This window comes from Pagrus major, chromosome 15 (genome assembly GCF_040436345.1).
Source record: "Pagrus major chromosome 15, Pma_NU_1.0".
In the NCBI taxonomy this organism is placed as follows: Eukaryota; Metazoa; Chordata; class Actinopteri; order Spariformes; family Sparidae; genus Pagrus; species Pagrus major.
In genome coordinates, this window is record NC_133229.1 from 19991062 (window position 1) to 20010718 (window position 19657).

The following is a 19657-nucleotide window of genomic DNA, read 5'->3' on the forward strand; positions in this document are numbered from 1 at the left end:
CCAGTGGAGGCTGGCAAATGTAGATGGACCATAAGGATGAGACCAGGGCCAAGAGCCAATTATCCAAGTCTGTTGTCTGTCTGAAACCTTCAACCTGGTCAACTCAGGTGACTGTCAGCAGCATGATATTTCAGCCTTTGTATTAAAGCTGCCAGTTAATAAACAAAGCTGTTCTTATTCTTTGGCTTTAAAAAGATCCTTGGCTCCTCTTACCTTCTGTCAGTTCTGGTGTCTTAGAAAGTTGCTCCAGCTCCCAGCCCAGGTGCAGGGACTCATCCATGCTCTGTTTCTGGGCCATCTCAAGCACAAGGTTCTCCTCTAACAGCTCCTCCATACGTTTACGGTCCATGTCCCGCTCCTAGAGGTAACGGAGTGACAGACTGAGTGTTCAGATAACCATATCCTGAACACACAACTACATGTGACATTGCCTCTCTAGCACCAACTCTCATCACACTTTGTTCAATCAAATCTCAGATCACTGCATTGGAGCTAAAATCTAAGGTGTATGGTGCATTAAATCCATCATCTCACCATCTCCAGGTCATGGATCTTGGATTTGATCTGCAGATTCTCTTTCTCCAGGAGGTGCAGTTTGTCAGAGCGAGTCCGACCAGCATCAAGCTGCTCCTCCAACATGGCTTTAGTCTCCAACAGCACCTGGTTGTCCTCCTTCAGCTCCTACAGAAACCACCACATCAGCAAAGAATACAAGTTTAACAACAAAACAAATGCTGCAGCTAGTTTAACATTTATTTGAAGATGTCCTCCTCGTGACTTACTTTCAATATCAGTACTACTACTAGAATGAGTAGGAAAAGTATCAATAGTAACTGTATGCAGAAACGGTATAGTAATAATAAAGATATTATATAAGTTCGGAATGTTTTTTTTGTTTCAGCTCTCATTCTTGGAATTGTACTAAAGGGTAACGGCAACAGTTTTTACTTTTAATATATTGTCTGTCTCTTAAAACATATAAAACTACATTTTTAATTTCTGCTGTTGTCTACACAGAATGTAAACAGTGTGACTCTGTTCGCACCCCACTCCAAATTATTATTTTTCTTTTTTTACCCCTAAAGTCTTGAGTTTCTTTCTATATATGTATTTTTGTATACAGTTGGCACCAAATACAAGAGGTTTCAATTAATCCATATAGTTTGGTTGTTTACAATAATAAATTCAGTTGGAGTTTGTATTTAAAAATTGCGCAGATACTATCAATGCAAGGTGATCAAACAATTACAAATACTTCCTCCTGTTTATTCAAAAATATCAATATGCATAATAAAAAACTAGTCCTTGTGCTGTCTTTACAATCTAAATAACAGACTTGCCCCATGTTATGCATCATGAGATTATGTAATTTGGACAGCCCATGGCATCTTATAAATTGGTGACATGTTGCTTGTGTGCTGTCCACAACATGGCCAGTTTGAACTTATCTTATTAAGACTTGTTTTCAGTTGATTGCTACTTCCTTTCCTCAGCTACATGATGTGCAAGTATGACAAGGGCGCCCTTTAATAAATAGCATCTCCTCGGCTTGAAGCAACGCTCTGTTTTCGTGCAGTTGTGTACCTCGACTCTGGCCTTGTAAAACTCAATATCATGAAGTCTCTCCTTGTATCGGCTCAGCTCGCTCTCCAGTTTGTCGACGCGAATCGCTTTCTCTCTGAGTGCGTCCAGCTCGTCACGGTAGGCCCGAGCCGACCGAGCATCCGACAGCAACTGGTAGCTCTGCAAGTGTTGACAGCCAAACATAGAGTGTGAATATCAGGGAATATGCAAGTACTCTAATATTATTTTGCAAAAAATACTTAAGAGAGCATATCTCTAAATAAAGAATTTCAAGAACAAAGATGTAAACAGACAAGCAATCATGGATCAAAAACTAGAGATTCTCTTCCATGGGTTCAGTCACTCTGTAATCCTGTATGACTTGTAGATTACAGTTAAACAACTAACAGCCTTGTCTGTTACATAAACAGATAAGGAACAGACCGAATTCTCCACACTATCAATTATCACAAACACAGAAACCTGCCCTCCATTCTCTGAACTCATCCACCTTGTTTATACCATCCAGTCAGCCTGCCACCCACTCCAAATCAAAGGCCATGTGAGGCTGTTGCTAGGCTAAAGATAGCTCTAATAGCCCCTAATGAGCTAAGTCACTAGCTAGCTGATTAAAGCCTGGCAGAGCTGCAGAAACAAAGTACTTAGAAAGAAGGAGGAACAGCAGGTGAAGGGGAAATGAAGTCATATGAATGTTTGTGTGTGTCAGGGTTGCTGTGACTTGCGGCGTTACCTCTTGCTGAAGCTTTTTGAGCTCCACTTCCATGTTCTCAAGCTCCTGCCTGGTGTCCAAAAGCTGCTCACTCTTCTCCTCTCTGAAAAAGAGAGGGAGAGGAGTTAAACAAAAACAAAAAAAATGGGGAAAAGTCTGAGGAAGTAAGCCATACATCGAAAATCATGTGCCAAGTTTGTTTGTGCATGCATGGATGTGTGTGTATCAATTTAGAGAATTAACACGGACATTCCTTTAGGGCTATTTCCATTTTAGAGTGTTCAGCTAAATCGTTTAATGGTTGTTGCAACCTACTGACATAGTTGCAGAGAATGGTTCCTTTTCCATAATCTGCTTGAATAGCCTCACTATTTTAATTTTGGTACTTTGCTTTCAGTTGTTTGTCAATGTTTGCATTTCTTAAAACTGTTTCAGTAAAAAGTTGCTATTAGTCATGCTAGAAGTAAAGCTCTGTTAGTTGTAGCATAATTTTCAACTAGATAGTGTCAGTATTGTCAAACTGAAGAGAGAACTGAAGATTAGAAATATCTAAAAGCAACTACTTTGCTATTTGAAAGTCATACAGCCTATTTCTCAAAATTCAGTTATAATTTTCATTTTACTTTTGGTGTCAGTACAGAGCTTGGGTCTTCAACAGGGAGTCCCTGACTCCTAGGGGGTCCTGAGAGATGCTGCAGTTGAGGTTGTCAAATTATTGTTTGGTAATATATTTTTTTTTTAAATCCTAGCCAACAGAAAGTATAAATGCAACAGTGTTTTATACAATATTTGTAGTAGGTGGGTCCCTGCTCCATCTCTATTAGCTAAGGGATTATTGGCCTGAAAAATGTACCAAGACCCCTGGTACAGAGCATTCTTCATTAAAAACTGCAGTTTGCATTGACACAGAGCTTAGGCAACACCCAACTGAGCATAAGAGACCTTTGCTGGCAAGTTAGATAAATCAGCAACTCACACTGATTTCAAGGCGTCAATCAACCCACTAACCCATTTTCTTCAGTAAAAATAGCGTATTGTCTTTGTGGTGGTCAGGACTTCCTGTGTCGAATTCGGCTACAAATAAACAAACTCCTCTTCTGGACATCACATTCAGCATAACACACAATGTCAAACAGAGAGCAGAAAGACGGCAGTTAAAAAAACAACTGAAGAGAAGACCCTGTGACTTCTTCAAGGGTAAACATATGCAAATCCACCCCTGAGGCTCAAACCCCTCATCTTTCTTTATTCTGGAGAAACTACAGCAACAGATAAGATTAAAGGGGAGAAGAAAGTTATACGTCTGGTTTTGCACGTCGTACAAGGAATAATATTTCATTTCTCATTCTTTCACCCTCAATAGTAGGGTCTTTCCATCTGGTATCCAACACTCTCCTGTATCATTTTTTTAAGTGACAGCGAAATAGGGCATCCTGACATTTGCTGTCTGTGTGAGTTTGTGTGCAAATTCTCCAGGCTCCAACTATAGAGGGAGAATGTGTCACACTGCTTTGAAGGAAAAAGACGGCATTCCTGAGATGCGTGTGTGTGTGTGTTTGCATGGAACTGCTCCACTGAACATCTGATGGCCTATATGATTACAGCTCTCTGGAGTCTCGGGGTGCATCTCAATAAGGAAAAGGCATTATTCTTTTCATGCTCGCCCATTTATCTTCTCCTTCCTGTCACAGCTAACGTTGTTTGGGAAGTTGGGAGTCGATACGCAGGCAGGATATTTACCCATTTCTGTTTTTGTTTCATCAGTTAACTCCCCTCCACCTCCTGCAATCCACCCCCTTCCCTCCCCTTTCCCAAATCACAAACACCTGTCAACTCTACCATGGCAGATTAGCTTTGGGCTCATATTATGGATGCAGCTGGCTCCGCTGCTTATGTTAATGGTTTAACACACAATGCATCTGCGCAAGCAGAGACACAAACACTTGTGTGCACTGCTATATTTGAAAAAGTCAAGGAATAAAGGCAGCTTTTATTCCTAGTGTAATAAATGTCGACTGGTATCTTCCTTACACCCATCTTAATATTTCCCAAACTGTAAATCTTGGCTCTATCCAAAAAACAGATCCTTGTCTTTCTGAGAACAAAAAGCATTTTAATACATCTACAGAAGATGCATCATTCAAATATGAAGCTACAGTAACAAATGCTGCTGTAAGCTATTGAATATCATGTCAAAAGCAAATATATGACAATTAACTGGAAGTTGTTCACCTTTGTCTACACAATACACCACACGTACTCGACTTTGGTATACACTGCCAAACATTTTCCTCTTTACTACTAGATATTAAAGCTACTACAAGGAGTTTTTAACTGGTTATGAAACCGTCTCAATTTAATACTAATGCCTCTATATGACTTACATAAACAAGCAAGAAGATTAACTATTTCTATTTCATTTTTCTTAACGCCTGCCACCAGATCTGCGTGCAGACTGGAAGAGCCTATGTTTACATTTTTCCAGGCACAGTTACAGTGAGTAGTATGTTAGCCAGTTTTTTTTTAAAAAGGGGCAGGTGGAGATTTTTCTTCAGATAATTTTATTTTTGACATTTTTGTGGTTTTGATGGTGGAAACAACAAAAGTTCCTTGTAGTAGCTTTATGGAACAGTGGATTTTGATTGGCTCGATAAAAATTTAATAAACAAAAAAACATTACCAACCATGACCTTCAACATTTATCTTCTACAATTAACAAACGTTAATGCGTTAGATGAACAAGGAATACAACACAGCAGACTGGTTTAAAATGCCTTCAAACTGCAGTCTAGAACAAAATGTGCAGATTAAGTTTGGGACTTACTAACTGCAGCATAACATTCCTGCTTTCCACCTGAATAAGTTAGTTATAATTTGTAGAAGTTAATGATCTACTGACATTCAAGCTGTATTGGCTGTTTGACCCTAAACTCAAAGACTTTACATTACTCACATTAAATGGGTGATGATTTACCAATGCTGCACTTCTGTTTCTAATCAATTTACAATTTAAATGTTTTCAAAGAATAAAATGCTTGAAAATACAGTATCTTTCAATTTTCTTTGATTAATTGGGTCATATCAGATCCAAAGAACTCAACTAATGAGTGCATTTTCTGTCTGGTGCCAGTTTATAAAGTACACCACGCCTAAATAATGCAGTCTAATAAGGCTGTTTAAGGCTAATAAGGGACTTTTAAAGGCAGATAAATGGTAGAAGTACAAAATGATTTTTGGAGGGGGAATTTGGGTCAAGAATCATTGAGGAACTGCAGCTGTAGAAATGTGTTTCATAGGTATTATTAAGTTGGTGTGTGTCTGGATGAGGAAAAACAGCCAAGACGCAGTAGCTCTAACAGAGACATTAACAAACAGACCACTGTGGGAACACTGAACACACACGCACAGGCACACACACAGCTCTGACCTGGTCTCCTTCAGATACACACACACACACACACCAGTCCACACAGTAGACACACATATCCAGCCTAAATTTGTATGCAAAGACTGTATCTATGCATGTGCTTGTAAACAGACACATCAGACATATTCCTCTTTTTCTGTAAACAAGAAACTGCAATCATGTGACCAGTCTTAAAGTTCTTTTTGTCCTTTGCCTGGCCAATCACATGACAATACTTTTCTATATAGACACCACAGCAACAAGTAAATAATACTATAGCAACCAACAAACAAAACAACTTATTGGCCTTTCGGGTGTTGTTCTGTAGCTCTATTTATGTCTACTGAAGAAAATCATCATAATGTAGGTCAAGGAAGTGTAAGAGAGTCGTCTACAGTGATGGATGTCAGACTTTTCAGCACGAGAACAACAATGAACGAAGGAGAGGATGCTTTTCACTCTCTTCATGTGGCCAAGGAGAGGGTGACCTGCAATCCATTCTGAGCGACAACCAGTCGTTAAAGAACCATAATTCTTCCATTTAGCCCTCACACATGCCAGAGTGTATGTGACAAAGGAGACAGAACAATATCTCCAGGAGCAGAATTATACAGCATTCAAATATGACCTAAAGTTTTAACCAAATCATGAGGACTTGTTTGAATACATTTTCAACCTTTAAAATGAGTTTTTCATACATTGTGTCTCTCCTAAAGAACGGGGTGAATGATGGCAAGCTTGCAATGATTTATGAAATGGCAGATGGTTTTGGCATGTTGAACGTTTTGAGCAGTTCTGACAAAACTCTTACATAATATTGCAGGAGTTGCATTCATATTAATGCTGCTATGGTGATGAATGGACTTCTAGTCTGGATATCAAAGCCATTCAAGCGCGCAGATGATTCCCTTGAAGTGGGAACTACACATTTTCAGAGACAGTCATTAAAGTCTAATACAAGATTAGTTTCAGTGGGACTTAATCTTGAAAACACTGTGTAAAAGATGGACAGCCTATGAAGTATTCAACAGCTCTTCCCCTTCTTACAACAAAACAGTTCCTGTCAAAGCGTTCGGTATCAACACCGACCCCCTGACGTCAGCCAGCCTGTTAAATTAGATGTTATGTTTGTGCTACATTTAAATACTTCCCCTTATCAGGAGCTGATCCTTTTCTTCTAACTGATCTGTGTTGTTGACCATAAAGCCTTTGTGTGGCAAGGGATTATAGCACTTTAAAAAGGAAGCTCTATTATTCATAGGCAGAATTTAAAAGCCCTCTCCAAGGTTTGTGAGGATGTGCGTGTGTATTTGTGTGGTGCAGTGTGACATCACAGCAGCCTGGCCTTATGTGAGTAATAGAGATGTAGGGAGGAAATGGATCACTCTTCCTCTCTGCATAGTCATTGTTGTTCTCTCAGCTTTATTTTTTAGGCTTCAATGCAGTCCAAATAACTACTTAACCACAGAAGGCTGACAACTCCGAACATGCCATTTCGAAACCTTCTTGCCTTGTCAACATTGTTTAATTAAAAGGATGTGACCAGTAAACACCATCTAATAAAAAACTATGCCAAAAATGAGGGCATCCACACAGCTTAAAGGTTAAGAGGCCAACCACAAATTACAACCTCCCTGAGGCTTTTATTTAATTCCTCCCTCGCCCTCAATTCATCTCATCTCCCCACTTTTGCTGACTAACAGAGGCTAACTAAATTAATAATGGCAAAAACATGGACCCAAAAAAAAGGACCTGACATCATTATCATGAACTAGACAATGAATCTGAGACTATAAGTTCCCAGTAAAAAAAAAAGAAGCAAAAATGTGAACTGTAGCAAACAATATAAACATTTATTGTCACCATGTAGTTCCAGCAAATTACCTTTTTGTATGTGGTTCTCGACTGAAACGTTTTTGTTTTTCTACATTCTGTCCTCTTTGCTCAGCTACAGTAATTATTTATGAAGTTGATAAAACAGTGGCACTCACAGTTCCTGTCGAAGGCGTCTGATCTTGGCCTTGGCATCAGCCAACTCCACAGAGAGGTGCTGTCGGCTTTCGGTCCTCCTCATACTTGGGGAGTCACCGGGAGACTGGGTCGGACAGGGAGCCAAGGGAGACAGCTGCACACAGTCTCTCTCCTGGGTTAATTCCACTATGGTCTGGATGGAAAGAGGCAAAAAGAGAGTGCAGATAGTGAGATTTCTAGCTGTGTAGATGAGATCGAGAGCACATTAATAGAAGTCAGGTTGAGGGAGTAGAGCTGCAACAGTTAGTCGATTGTTGCCAAGTATTTTGATAACCTAGTATTTCAGTAGTATTAGTATTAGTATAAGTATTTTGATAATTAGCCATTTGAACCTTTATTCAAGCAAAAATGTCAAACATATGCTGGTTACTGCTTCTTAAATGTAAGGATTTGCTGCTTTCTTTGGCTTTGGTCTTCAGTCTTTGGACTGTTGTTGGACAAAAGAGGCAGTGTGAAGATCACTTTGGGCTCTGGGAAATTGGTACAAGACTAACAATTTAAGCAATATGTAAGAATTTTAGTTGAAAACACTGGAAAATGTAATTTAATTTATGAACAGAATGTGAATAACAGTTCTGACATTATGACGTCTATGTATGCATTGCCTTGCAAAGATAGATACTGAAGTTAGCATGCTAACCAGCTAACCCCGATTTGTTCCGGTCTAAAGCTCCTCTGCTAGTGTTGTAAACACAAACGCTCTGTGGCAATGGCAACAGTAACATAGTAGTATTCAGCAATTGGACTAGCATGGTCTAAAGCAAAGAGGGAGGGAGTAGATCCATGGATTCACCCAGATTCCCCACTACCCAAAACTAGAACACAGGCATGAGGGCAAAAAGTACATCCACAGTCCCACACACAGCCTATTTTGATCTAGTGCCCGTGACAGGAAATGGGATTTTAATTGAGAGCGGCTGGACTACACAGTGATAATCTGGAGGCTATTAGAACCCCTGACACAGACACACACACACATACACACACACAAAAGATCAACTATATCAGTTGTGGGTATCTGCACCCTATGGGTTGGAAACTCATTTAATGACGCGTATACTCAAAGTAAAACACGCGCGCGCACGCACACGCACACCCTCCATCCATGACACAGTTAACAGTTTCAACGCTTCCTTCCTGAAGCTGCTCTTTTGTGGTAACAGCAAAGAAGGGAAAAGTTTCCACATAGCCTTACTAGAAACAGCCCGTCAGTTTCATTAGCAAAATTTGGTCCCTAGAGCTTTGCTCTGCCCTGTTTACTGTACATGCTTAATGTTGCTTGGCTTTTGCTGCCCTAGGAAGGTAATCTATATTAACACAAACAGAAACTTCATATTACCTCCAGCTGTGTGTCCCTCTCATCCACCAATTGTTTGAGGTGGAAAGCCAGGTTTCTGGAGAGGCCATCCAGGTCTTCAGGAGGCATTTCCCCACTTTCCAACCACTGCAGGTCCACTACGTTCTCCTGATTATGAGTCACCTAAAATCACATTAATTACATCATCAGTAACAAGATTTTGCCCTGTGATGTAGAGGAAAAAGACTGTTGTTCAAAAATGAATTCAAGGAGGTGTAAGACGTTAAATATCTTGATTCTCTCTAGTTTTGTTGACTATGGAGGAGATTTACCTCTTGGATGTGGGATGCTATGGCAGCTTTGGTGTCAAAATCCAGAGTCTGGATACGCTCAATGTACTCTTCCTTCTTCTCACACTGTAAACAGATGGGGGTGGAAGGAAAGAGAAGAGATTTTTGAGATGTCAAAGAGGTAGTTGGGTGGGGTCAACTGGAGGTTAGCAGACCAACACTTCAGACACAAGGCAGAAGCTGAATTGATATACAGGTTTTCAGGAAGCAGTATTTAGGAAAGTAGTTCAGTCTTCAAACAGAAGTTTATCGTCTGGATCAGACATAGATCATTTTCCTCTCCTGCAGGCTGAAGATGAGATTAAAACAAGACTGTGTACTAAAGATAAAGGCTCTTTTTCACTGTGAGAAAATTCTTACTCAGCACCAAGTACTGCTTTGCTAATTCAAAGTAGAGAAGTAGTATGCAACTACAGTTACTTTATGCTAAAACAATAGAGCCTGTGAAAGGTCAGCGCTCTTGTTGGAAATGCAATGAGTAATAACTGAATGGGGCTTTGTTGCAAGACAGGAAAGGTCTGCTATGGCATTCATGACACAGCATTAGCTGTATGAGAGAGTTGGAGTTGATTCATTTTATCAAAGGAAGCAAAAAGCTGTAATCAGGAAGGCTGGACCCAAATGGAAAACAAGAGTTCTGGTTTGGGAATGAAATTGCTACAAGATGACCAATAAAAGCAATGAACATTTCAGTACCTAGCTAATTTGAGGACCTGCACAAAACAGGAAACATCAAGTGGATGAAACTGTGCCCTTACCTGGACAGCACAGCCTAGTAGCAGCAGCAACAGTTTTTTCATCTCATCCAGACCTTGCTCTAAAGAAAAAACAAACAAAAAACCCCACAAAGATAGAGTATTAGTACTACAGCCAAACCACTTAAAGTATGTCTGCTTAAGAAACCAAACAAAATGTCACAATCAAACAAACAATTTGCAACTATTCTAATTCTCTTGTCTTGTTTCCGTTTTGTCTTGTCTGACATTCAGTTAAACCCGCAGTTGTGGTTTAAGGTGGAGTTAAAAACACTTGGAGGTTGATAGATATATTGTATTGATAGATTTTTAACTGACGGCGGTGGAAACGATGGCCTCGAGCGCTTCACCGCTGATGAGAGATATGGTGATTCATGTAGGGTGGTTACTGATAATCATGTTTATAACTATAAAGCCATTCTTTGCTTTTTGACGAAACATTACAGCTCTAAAATTAATCGATGTCATAGCAGGTGTTTCATTACCGGATGGGGTCTTACTCATCTGCCCACTCTGGCACATGCTTACATTTATTTTCCTATAAAAAAAACAAATCAAGATTTAGTAGGTTCCGCATAGTAGTGGATTTAGTAGGTGCCACATTTGCCTTTCTTTAAGGCAGGAAAAAATATTCCATCTATCCCACATTTACTTCCAATTAACTAAATTCTTACGTTGTTACAGTTTCCTCTCTAATAAAACCCCTTCCTCTAGTAACAGTGCCACAATGTTTTCCACAGTGCTGTGAGCTGGCAGGATGAACTTCCAGTGCTCTTCCACATGTCAGGACATATTGTCAGAAACTGCTGAAACCCACAAGCAGCTGTTAGCATGCTCAACAGGCCTGAGCTCATCTGTGGGATTTGGGAACAACAAACCAGGTGGTTTATGCGTGTGTGTTACACTGACTAAGTAGTATGGTATAAGCAAGTTGTGAGCATCTGTGTGTCTATGTCTGTGTTAGGACTGAGTGTTTGCCCTATTTGGAGCAGGGTGTGTGTGTGTTTGTGTGATAAGCCAGCTCATCATGTGGCCCAGAGGGTAGTGAGTGCTAACGCTGTCCGGCTCTAATAATAATAAATCCAGATTAGTGAGAGCATGTTTAGGGTGGTCTGTTTGCTGCTCAGTTTAATGGGCCAATCATCACAGCGGGAACATCTAAATAGCAGGCACACAGATAGACAATTATGATCTATGACTTGACCATTTGTGGGACTATCCCAAATGTTTTAAATGAAAATCAGATTTGATGAATAAAACCACTTCATGCAAATTAACCTCAGAAAACTTCCCCAAAAATGATTATGCTGGAGAAAGAGACTGACTGTCTGTGTGAAGCAATTTAGAGATTTAGAGAATTTAGAGAGCAACAAACAGACAAAGCAGTTCCTTTGGGAAGACTCAGTCTGCCAAAACAGAGCGTGTTGGGATCTTTCCATCAATATTACAGAATCCTCCACACAATCAAATCAATCTCCCGTCTCTCATTCCTCTTGAATCAATACAGACACACAAGTCAATGCATTATTGAGCAAAAGAGACCTCCATGAGGTCATGATGTGTCAGGTTAAATCATCTTCTCAGTGGGAGAGCAATATAATACTCATGATAATTAATACCTCATAGACCCAATCCACATCAGTAATTGGTCAACACTAATAATGAATATAAGCCTGCTCTTACGCTGCTCTCTCCATAGACAGAAACTCATGTTGTGCTTCTGGCCATGGCCCAATCAGTGATGTCACAGCAGGTTATTTTGCTCTAACCCTGGTGGAAAACTGAAGCTCTGAAGTCTGAAATTATAGTTTTCCTCTATAATGTGATTTCACTGTTGATTTACCCATTAAAACTAGCTAATGTTTTGATGTTCCTGTCATGATATGGAAATTCAGCTGTAATTGCATTTGTTCTGTACTGCAGCCAAGGAAAGATGGTGAATTTTGTTTTTCTAGGTCTCATGGAAACTTTCCAGTTGTTGGGTCCAACACCACAGCCAAAGGAAAAGTCTGGACAGGTAATGGAGTCAGTAGAAGTGCTTCTCAGATGGTTGAGCGCATGAAACATAAAACACATAACACATAAAATATAAACACTTTTGTGTTCCACTACTTTTTTTTATGGTTGTTAATGAGCTCCAACAAGTGAAGTCGATTATTCGAATAGTGGATCAAAAGAAAAGGAATTGCCAGCTTTGATAGCCACTTAATTGTTTTAGTCATTTTTCAAGCAAAAATGGCAAACATTTGCTGGTTTCAGTTCCAGCTTAATTATGAGGATTTGCTGCTTTTCTTTGTCATTTATGATAGCAAATGAAGAGACTTTGGTTTTTGGACTGTTGGTTGGACAAAAGAAGCAATATGAAGCTGTCCTTTTTTTTAATGCCAATTTTATAAATCCATTTTAACAAAATATTACACAGCACAAACACATAGTGAGCCCCATCTCTGGGCCTAGTGTTTCCTACATGCCTCAAGACAGCCAATCACCAGCACTATTAGCTCTGGCACAACAAGTATGCTGCATGCTTACTGGCTCACCAACGTTGAGACATCAACTTATCATGAAAATAATGTTGGATAAATCAATAATGGCAATATTTTTTTGTTACAGCCCTGGTATTAACCAAGATAATATTGGAAAAGCTCAAATGAAGACTTTATTTTCTTGCATGAAAAACCTAATTTCCATTATTTATAATACTTTTTAGTACAAAGTAATTATTTCTAGACATTATTTAGTTAACCAAGGACTTTTTATGGACAGTTATCTGCTATGATGGTGTTCTATCAATCAAGAGGAAGTCAGTGCTTTGTGTAAGTCAGTATAGGTATGAGGAGAAATATTAGGCATATAAAGAGAAAATGAGCAAATTTCAGCCTAAAGGGATGACGGTAGATAAAACTTAATTCTCACTGCTGCAGGGATTACTGGTACTCTATTAGAGCCACAGGAACCTATTCTAGTCAGGGAAGGGATTTTGCTTAGCAAATCTACTGGAGCAACGTGGGGAAGATAAGGGACCACATAGGATAAATAATTTATACTGCTAGAGAGGGAGAACAAGAGGGAGAAACGGTAAGAGAGGGAGATGAAAGGAAAAAAGACAAAAGAGGGAAAGCACCACAGAGCACAAGCAACACAAACACAGGGGAGGGATATAGAAATAGGGAAACCAAGAGAGAGCAAGAGGGAGGCGAAGAGGCGAGGATGAAAATAGAAAATAGAAATCTCCCTCCAGCAGCAGCAGCAGCAGCAGCAAGGAGGCTTCAAGGAGGCACTACCCGTCTCTCTGCTAGCCTCATCTTTTCTCCATCCCTGTCTCCCTCCCTTCACACTCACTTCACTCTTCCATTTATTCCATGCAACACGCATCCGCCCATCCTTCCTTCCTTCCCTTGACATTGTTACATATCATCTGCGCCTGCAGAGTGTCTGCATCCACTCATCTAGGCTTCCTTTTCCACCTCCTTTCCTCCCTCCCTGCTTTATCCTCTTAGCAGGAAACAAGGGGTCAGACGGACACTGACTAACTCTCTTCCTGCAATGCCATTGTTAATCTGTGTGTGAGGATGTGAGTGAATAAGAAGAAAAATAAATGTGTGTTTGCGTGCATGCGCAACCAATCGCTACAACACTCCCCTCTGCCATGATGAATACAATCATCAGAACCCTATGACTTGCATGTCAGTGGTAAAACTTGTACAAGCAATCTGATATTGTTTTGACGGCATGCCAGAGTGTATTCAACACATCTTACTGGAGCAGAGGACAGAGTTGGCTGGGCATTTGTACTTTATAAGGCAAGATAATGTGTCAAGTGACTTTGAAGACAGACAGCCTGGGGCTGAGGACAGCAAGAAGGCACACAACCCAGTCTGCCTTCAATCAAGAACCACTAAACTGGATAAAGCTGATCATACAAAAGAAAAATGATCAAAAAACACATTGGTAAATATTGCATTTTCTCCTGTTTATCTTCGTTGTTTCATTCTCATACCTCTCAGTCATGCACAAAAACAAATCTGTCAATTCTATTCTTTCTTATGGAGACACCAAAACACAGTGAAAACAGATGTTGACGTCTATGTTGACATATATTTCAGAGATGTCTACAGAGTAAGCATGCTAACTAGCGAGCTCTGGCCCATTCTGGTCCAAAGTTCCTGTCCTAATGGTGTAAACACCAACACTGGATGAGATGACAGAGTGACAGTGGGAACCAGCGGTGACTACACTACCCCCCCTCCTCTCCCCAAACATTTTTAAGAAAGAGACTTGAGTTTTGAGAAGATCAGACCAGATCACTCCTGAAAATTCACAGGCTTTAAGACAGACTAAACAAAAGAGGCACTGTGTGTTTTGATATGTGCATACTCACTAAACACTACTTGCATGCACAAGGGAGTGTGTGTGTCTGAAAATCTCACTGTGCGTGTATACACAAGGCAGACTGGTGCAGGGGGTACTATAGTCCATTCCCACTGTTCACTGTTTTGAAGACACCCCTCCCCCATCCACCAACTAAACACACACATGTGCATGCACTCACACACATGCAGAGTCGTCCCCTGCCCCCTAATGAGAGCATAATAAAAGCCACATGGCCAATGACTTTCAGCTGGCAGCCACTGAGCCACAGAGCCAGACTCCACAGCCACCGCTGGCCTGACTGACTGAATGATTATCTGACAAGCTAGAGGGTAAAGGCCAAAAGAAACCCTGAGGAATGCAGTCTAATGCTTTCTGCCTGCCTCTGGTCCACTAGCCCTAAGCTGCCCTCCACTCTTGTCTGCGATGGATTGACTTTAGTATTCACTTAATATTCACTTCGGCCATCTGTAAGGCCATTGTGTAAAGCTGTAGAGCCAGATGATGTTCAGCCACTGTACATACAGTAGATCTTTAGAAATGCACTGCTGTGAAATTAGATGTGACATATTCAAACAGTAGACATTATTTTGGGAGTTCTGTTCATGAAAGGATCCCTCTTGGCTTCACAACACAGTGACAAGACAAGGTTATTATTGGAAGCAGCACTGAAAGGAATTAATAACGTGCAAAAAAAAAGCTGGGTTATGACATATGCTGCAGATGGTCTTTATTACGAGTAGTTAAACAAATATGTAGAATAAACAATTAAAAAAACTTTAATACTGCAATAAACTAAAAACTATCGAAGAATGTAGGTTTTTGGCTTTGGTCTTAAAGGATAAAAAGTTGGTTTTTTTACTGTTTTACTGTTACTTTGGCAGGCAGAAGAAGATGTTTTGTATCCCTAAAAGGTAAATTAACAACCAAGTCATTCTGGCATGAAACAGAAAACACAATGGCACACTAATGTGTGTGTACTCACTGCAGCCTTTTTGTTGGTTTATTTACCCTTCATGCCTGTGGGGGCGTATGAAAATTAAAGAGGTACCCGTGACCATTGGAAAGTGATGAAAACCCCAAAATAACAGCAATGGCTGCGGTTAAAGTGCGATAAAAGCAGCTGAGGGAGGACAGGGATTATGAAGCCATTTCATCTGCTTAAATAGGTAAAAGATATCCTTCAACTAACTCTGCCGGCTCAGCTGAGCCTGGAAACAATTCACTTTAAAGAGGTGATGATTACATGCACACAAAGGCTTTGAATCTTTGTGGGGACCCTCTTTTCCAGAATTAAAAAAAAACAAAAAACAATCAAATGACCTTGTAGTAGTTTTAGCAAAAATTTTGCAGTTTGGCTTTTGTGCCAATAATTAATGTGCATGGGCTGGGAGGCAAGAAAAGAGACCTTTAATTTCCACAGCCAGCACACCATGATCTCAAATCATGGCCCACTATTAGTTATCTTCTCTCCTCTGTGGCTTCATCAAGGTCACATTGGAATATCAAGTAGCACTTGGGGCTGCAGAGGTCAAGCTGCTCAAAAATGTTTTCATGACATCAAACACTTCACACTGCACTACTGTTGCTTAGTGAGGGCTGCTCAGACATATCAGATAGCATGGCTTGGTTCAGAAGGTCAAAGCTTTGCTGCAAAATGGTTCAATTAATTTAACACCCTAGGTAAAAGAAGTGTACAGACTAGGCCTTCATTAGGCCATGGCAGAGATGTTTTACATTATAGTTTACTTTTAACTGTTTTTAAAAGAACATAGTGTAGCTATTAAGCACTGTCAATAGTGTTTTATTTATGACTGGATAGCAGTGACATTAAACAAAGAAGTGGCTGGAAAATGAAATCTACAGTCAGACAGAAAGTCCCTGGAAACATCAAAGCAACAGATAATTAATACGGGCCTATTGCTGCATTCTAATTAAGTGACAAAAGAACAGCAATATTGCTCGTGTCCTGCTTGTGAACTGTATGCATGCTTGATGCCCCTGTGAGTCAACATCTTAGAGCAGGAATGAATCATAATTTGTTTTGCTTATGTTTAGTGGCCAAGAGCACTTAAATTCACAGTATTGGTCAAAGTAATAGTCTGTATAATTATCATTAAGTATGTTGAAACTTACCAGACAGAGGATTCCGGCCCAGCACCAGCACGTTTGGCAAAGGCATCATCACCAGCTGCTGCAGAGTCTCCTGTTACGCAAAGAAACAAAACCACATTTCATAAGAATTATGGATATAACAATGAAGAGATTTATGACTCTAATAAAGCAAAAATAACTTGGTTTAATTGTTCCAAGGAGTTCTTCAGTGTTGCATGTTGTCAATAGCAGTATGCTTGGTCAATATGTCAAAGAGGGATTCAAACACTGAAGGGATAGACCAAACCTATCCTATGACGTTGCACTAACAACAACAACAGTCTCTTCCGGGTTAGGGTTAGGGTTAGGCTATTAGATAGTAATGATTTCTCTAATCAAAAACAGTATTAGTGGTGGGCCTGAAGTATACATTTAACAGTGTGACAGTGTGAAGGTGTAGACCTTCGTGTGTGTCTGCCAGAGATGATGCAAGTGACAGTGGTATTTATTTGAGTTAAATTGCAAGTGTGGGTTTTGTTCCGCAGGGCCTCCTCCATTCACATGTCAATCATCAAAACCAAAATGAAACCATGAGCTGCAGTTTACAACACTTGAACAGACACATGCACCAATATCCACATCTGTACACACACATATACAGACACACGGCAGGTAAAGGATGGGCAGAGTTTAATTGGTGTTGTGATGTTTTGGTTCAAGTCAAATTATGAAATTATGATCAGTGAAATAGTACACAAACAAGCTACGAGCAACAACAAATTACATACATACATTCATGTTTTTTACATCATTATATAGTCTAATCATTGCCCTGACTAGCAGGATGCCAAGTCTGTTCACTTAAAAACAACCAAGATATCCAATCCCTATGGTGATGCATTATAAATCATACATGGAGGCTATGACTCATGCACCGCCTGCCAAAATATTTTCATAGTCCTAACCTTTAGAGCAGTATAAACCTCAGTCTTAACCACAGTTGTATTGGAAAAGAAGGCTGGTTTCTTTAAGCAGGAAGGACATGAAGGTCAGCTAACTTGAATATTTCATCACTACCTACAGAAAAAGAACAGGTTGAACTCATCTGACCCAATGGTTCAACTTATCTATGCAGGTTTCTGCTGATGTCATGACACAGAGGCTTATGGGTTTTAGAGAAGCCCCCCACTCCCCACCGTAACCATCTGCCCTATACATATTGCATTACCTCATCATGGAGGTAAAGGGGAGGGGGGCAGGAAATCTGACATCAATTGCTGGTTTTGATGGGTTAAAAATAGAGGCACATCTGCTTTCAAGAATTCTCAAAATAATAGACAAGCTAAGGTGACCGGGAGCTTTGGACTTCAAAACTATAGCCATTAATGTCAAGGCAAAAGGGGGACACTTCACTTTCTAGGAGAGTCCTTACATAGACTTATCTACAAGCAACATATGATCCGTCTCACTAATCTGTAAAAAGATGCAGAGCTGTTGTCTTTCTCTGAGATTTAGCAACTAACTTTGAATGAATAAGCCTCTATCTCCAACAGAACCAAAGCTGATAATTACTAGCGTATGGTCAATACTACCATATTCATGCATACACATCCATGCAAACATTTGAAAATGTTTTCCAAGCCTCTGATTTTTAACTGCTAGTTTGAACAAACCGTCCAATTTGTTTTCTTTCATCCAAGGTTTTCTTCAACATCATGATTCAGCTCCTCTATTCTCCAATATACTTGTGTTTGAACACAACGTGCTTGTTGTTTGAAGAACCGACATGCGTCATTGTTCCGCGACATCAAGGGAAATTTATTCAGTACAGTTGCAAACAACTTCAGCTATATCGTCCTTATCAGAGCCTGCAGCAGAGGCAACTGACACCTGTGGCTGTATAAAGCTTTTGTTGGCTGTTTGATCTGATGCAGAGGCAGAAAAAACATTAGTTTACAGAGGAAGATATGGAGAATGGGTTGCTGGATTTTTTATGTGTCAGTTACATCTGGTTTCAAGCAGATAGTAGCACATAATCTAAATGAGATAGACGTAGGGCTGGGCAATATATGAATATTATATGGTTACAGTGATATGAGAATATCATCTCAGATTCTGGATATCGTTATGTCGTGATATGGCATAAGTGTTGTTTTTTCCTGGTTTTAAAAACTGCATTACAGTAAAGTGATGTCATTTTCTAACTTACCTGACTGTTTGACTACTTGAACTAATACTTGCCTTTACTTACTTAGTCATAATATCCTCATTACTGACGATGATTTATCAAAAATAATGTGTCATCCCTCCAATAATGTCTCAAAATCAATATCGAGGCATTTGGTCAAAAGTATCGTGATGTTTGATTTTGTCACCCAGTCCTCGCATTTATGAAGAGCTTTCTGAGGATATTTTAAAATATCTAGATATATTGTGTATTGAGATATAGGACAATATTATTTTAAGGCCATATTGCCCAGCAACATTGTACAGTATTTTTTATTATTTTGTCATCCCTGTGTTGATGAAAGTGGATCCAGTTTTGCAGGTCACTCATGAGGTGAAATTAATGAAATTCAGAAATGTGTGGAAAAGAACCTTTTTTTCAAACACTGGCTCTTATGACACTCACTATGAGACCAATTTAATTATTTTAGTGTATTTTTTCACATATACACTTTGTAGGTGCTGACTAAATGTGAAGAGGAGACCAAAATCATGTTGAACAGACCCATGGATTAACCTCCAAACACACTGAGCAGCTTCTATGACCTGAGGTGAAGGTCAAAGTTTGGGTCATATTGACGGTCAGTCACAATCATTGGGTCAGGAGCATGCTGATAAGAGCACTGACCCCGACTGCTCTGTCTATCCCTCTGTTTGAACTGGTATAGGGCATGCAGGGAAAGAGGTGATGGTGTGTTATGATGGTATCCTTTGCAAAATAGCCAGCTAAACCTGTCAACAGAAAATTAATGAGACTATCTCATTTCAGATATGCAATTAAGATCTTGTGCTCAGAGTGGATTACATTGCTGTTTAAATCAAAGTATTTGTTCA

General features: G+C 39.8%; 1 protein-coding gene across 5 annotated transcripts in view; it reads right to left on the minus strand.

The window, feature by feature from the left end:
* The window catches only part of LOC141009661 (girdin-like), a 69936-nt gene that overhangs the window by 24171 nt on the left and 26108 nt on the right, over positions 1–19657 (minus strand). For all 5 annotated transcript variants that reach the window (XM_073482349.1, XM_073482351.1, XM_073482350.1 and 2 more), the window contains exons 4-12: positions 16640–16709; positions 10136–10194; positions 9360–9443; positions 9070–9210; positions 7691–7863; positions 2315–2396; positions 1585–1743; positions 535–681; positions 214–358 (exon numbers count right to left, since the gene is read on the minus strand). In XM_073482349.1, the coding sequence (XP_073338450.1) occupies positions 214–358; positions 535–681; positions 1585–1743; positions 2315–2396; positions 7691–7863; positions 9070–9210; positions 9360–9443; positions 10136–10194; positions 16640–16709 (1060 nt within the window). The remainder of the gene's footprint in view (positions 1–213; positions 359–534; positions 682–1584; positions 1744–2314; positions 2397–7690; positions 7864–9069; positions 9211–9359; positions 9444–10135; positions 10195–16639; positions 16710–19657) is intronic.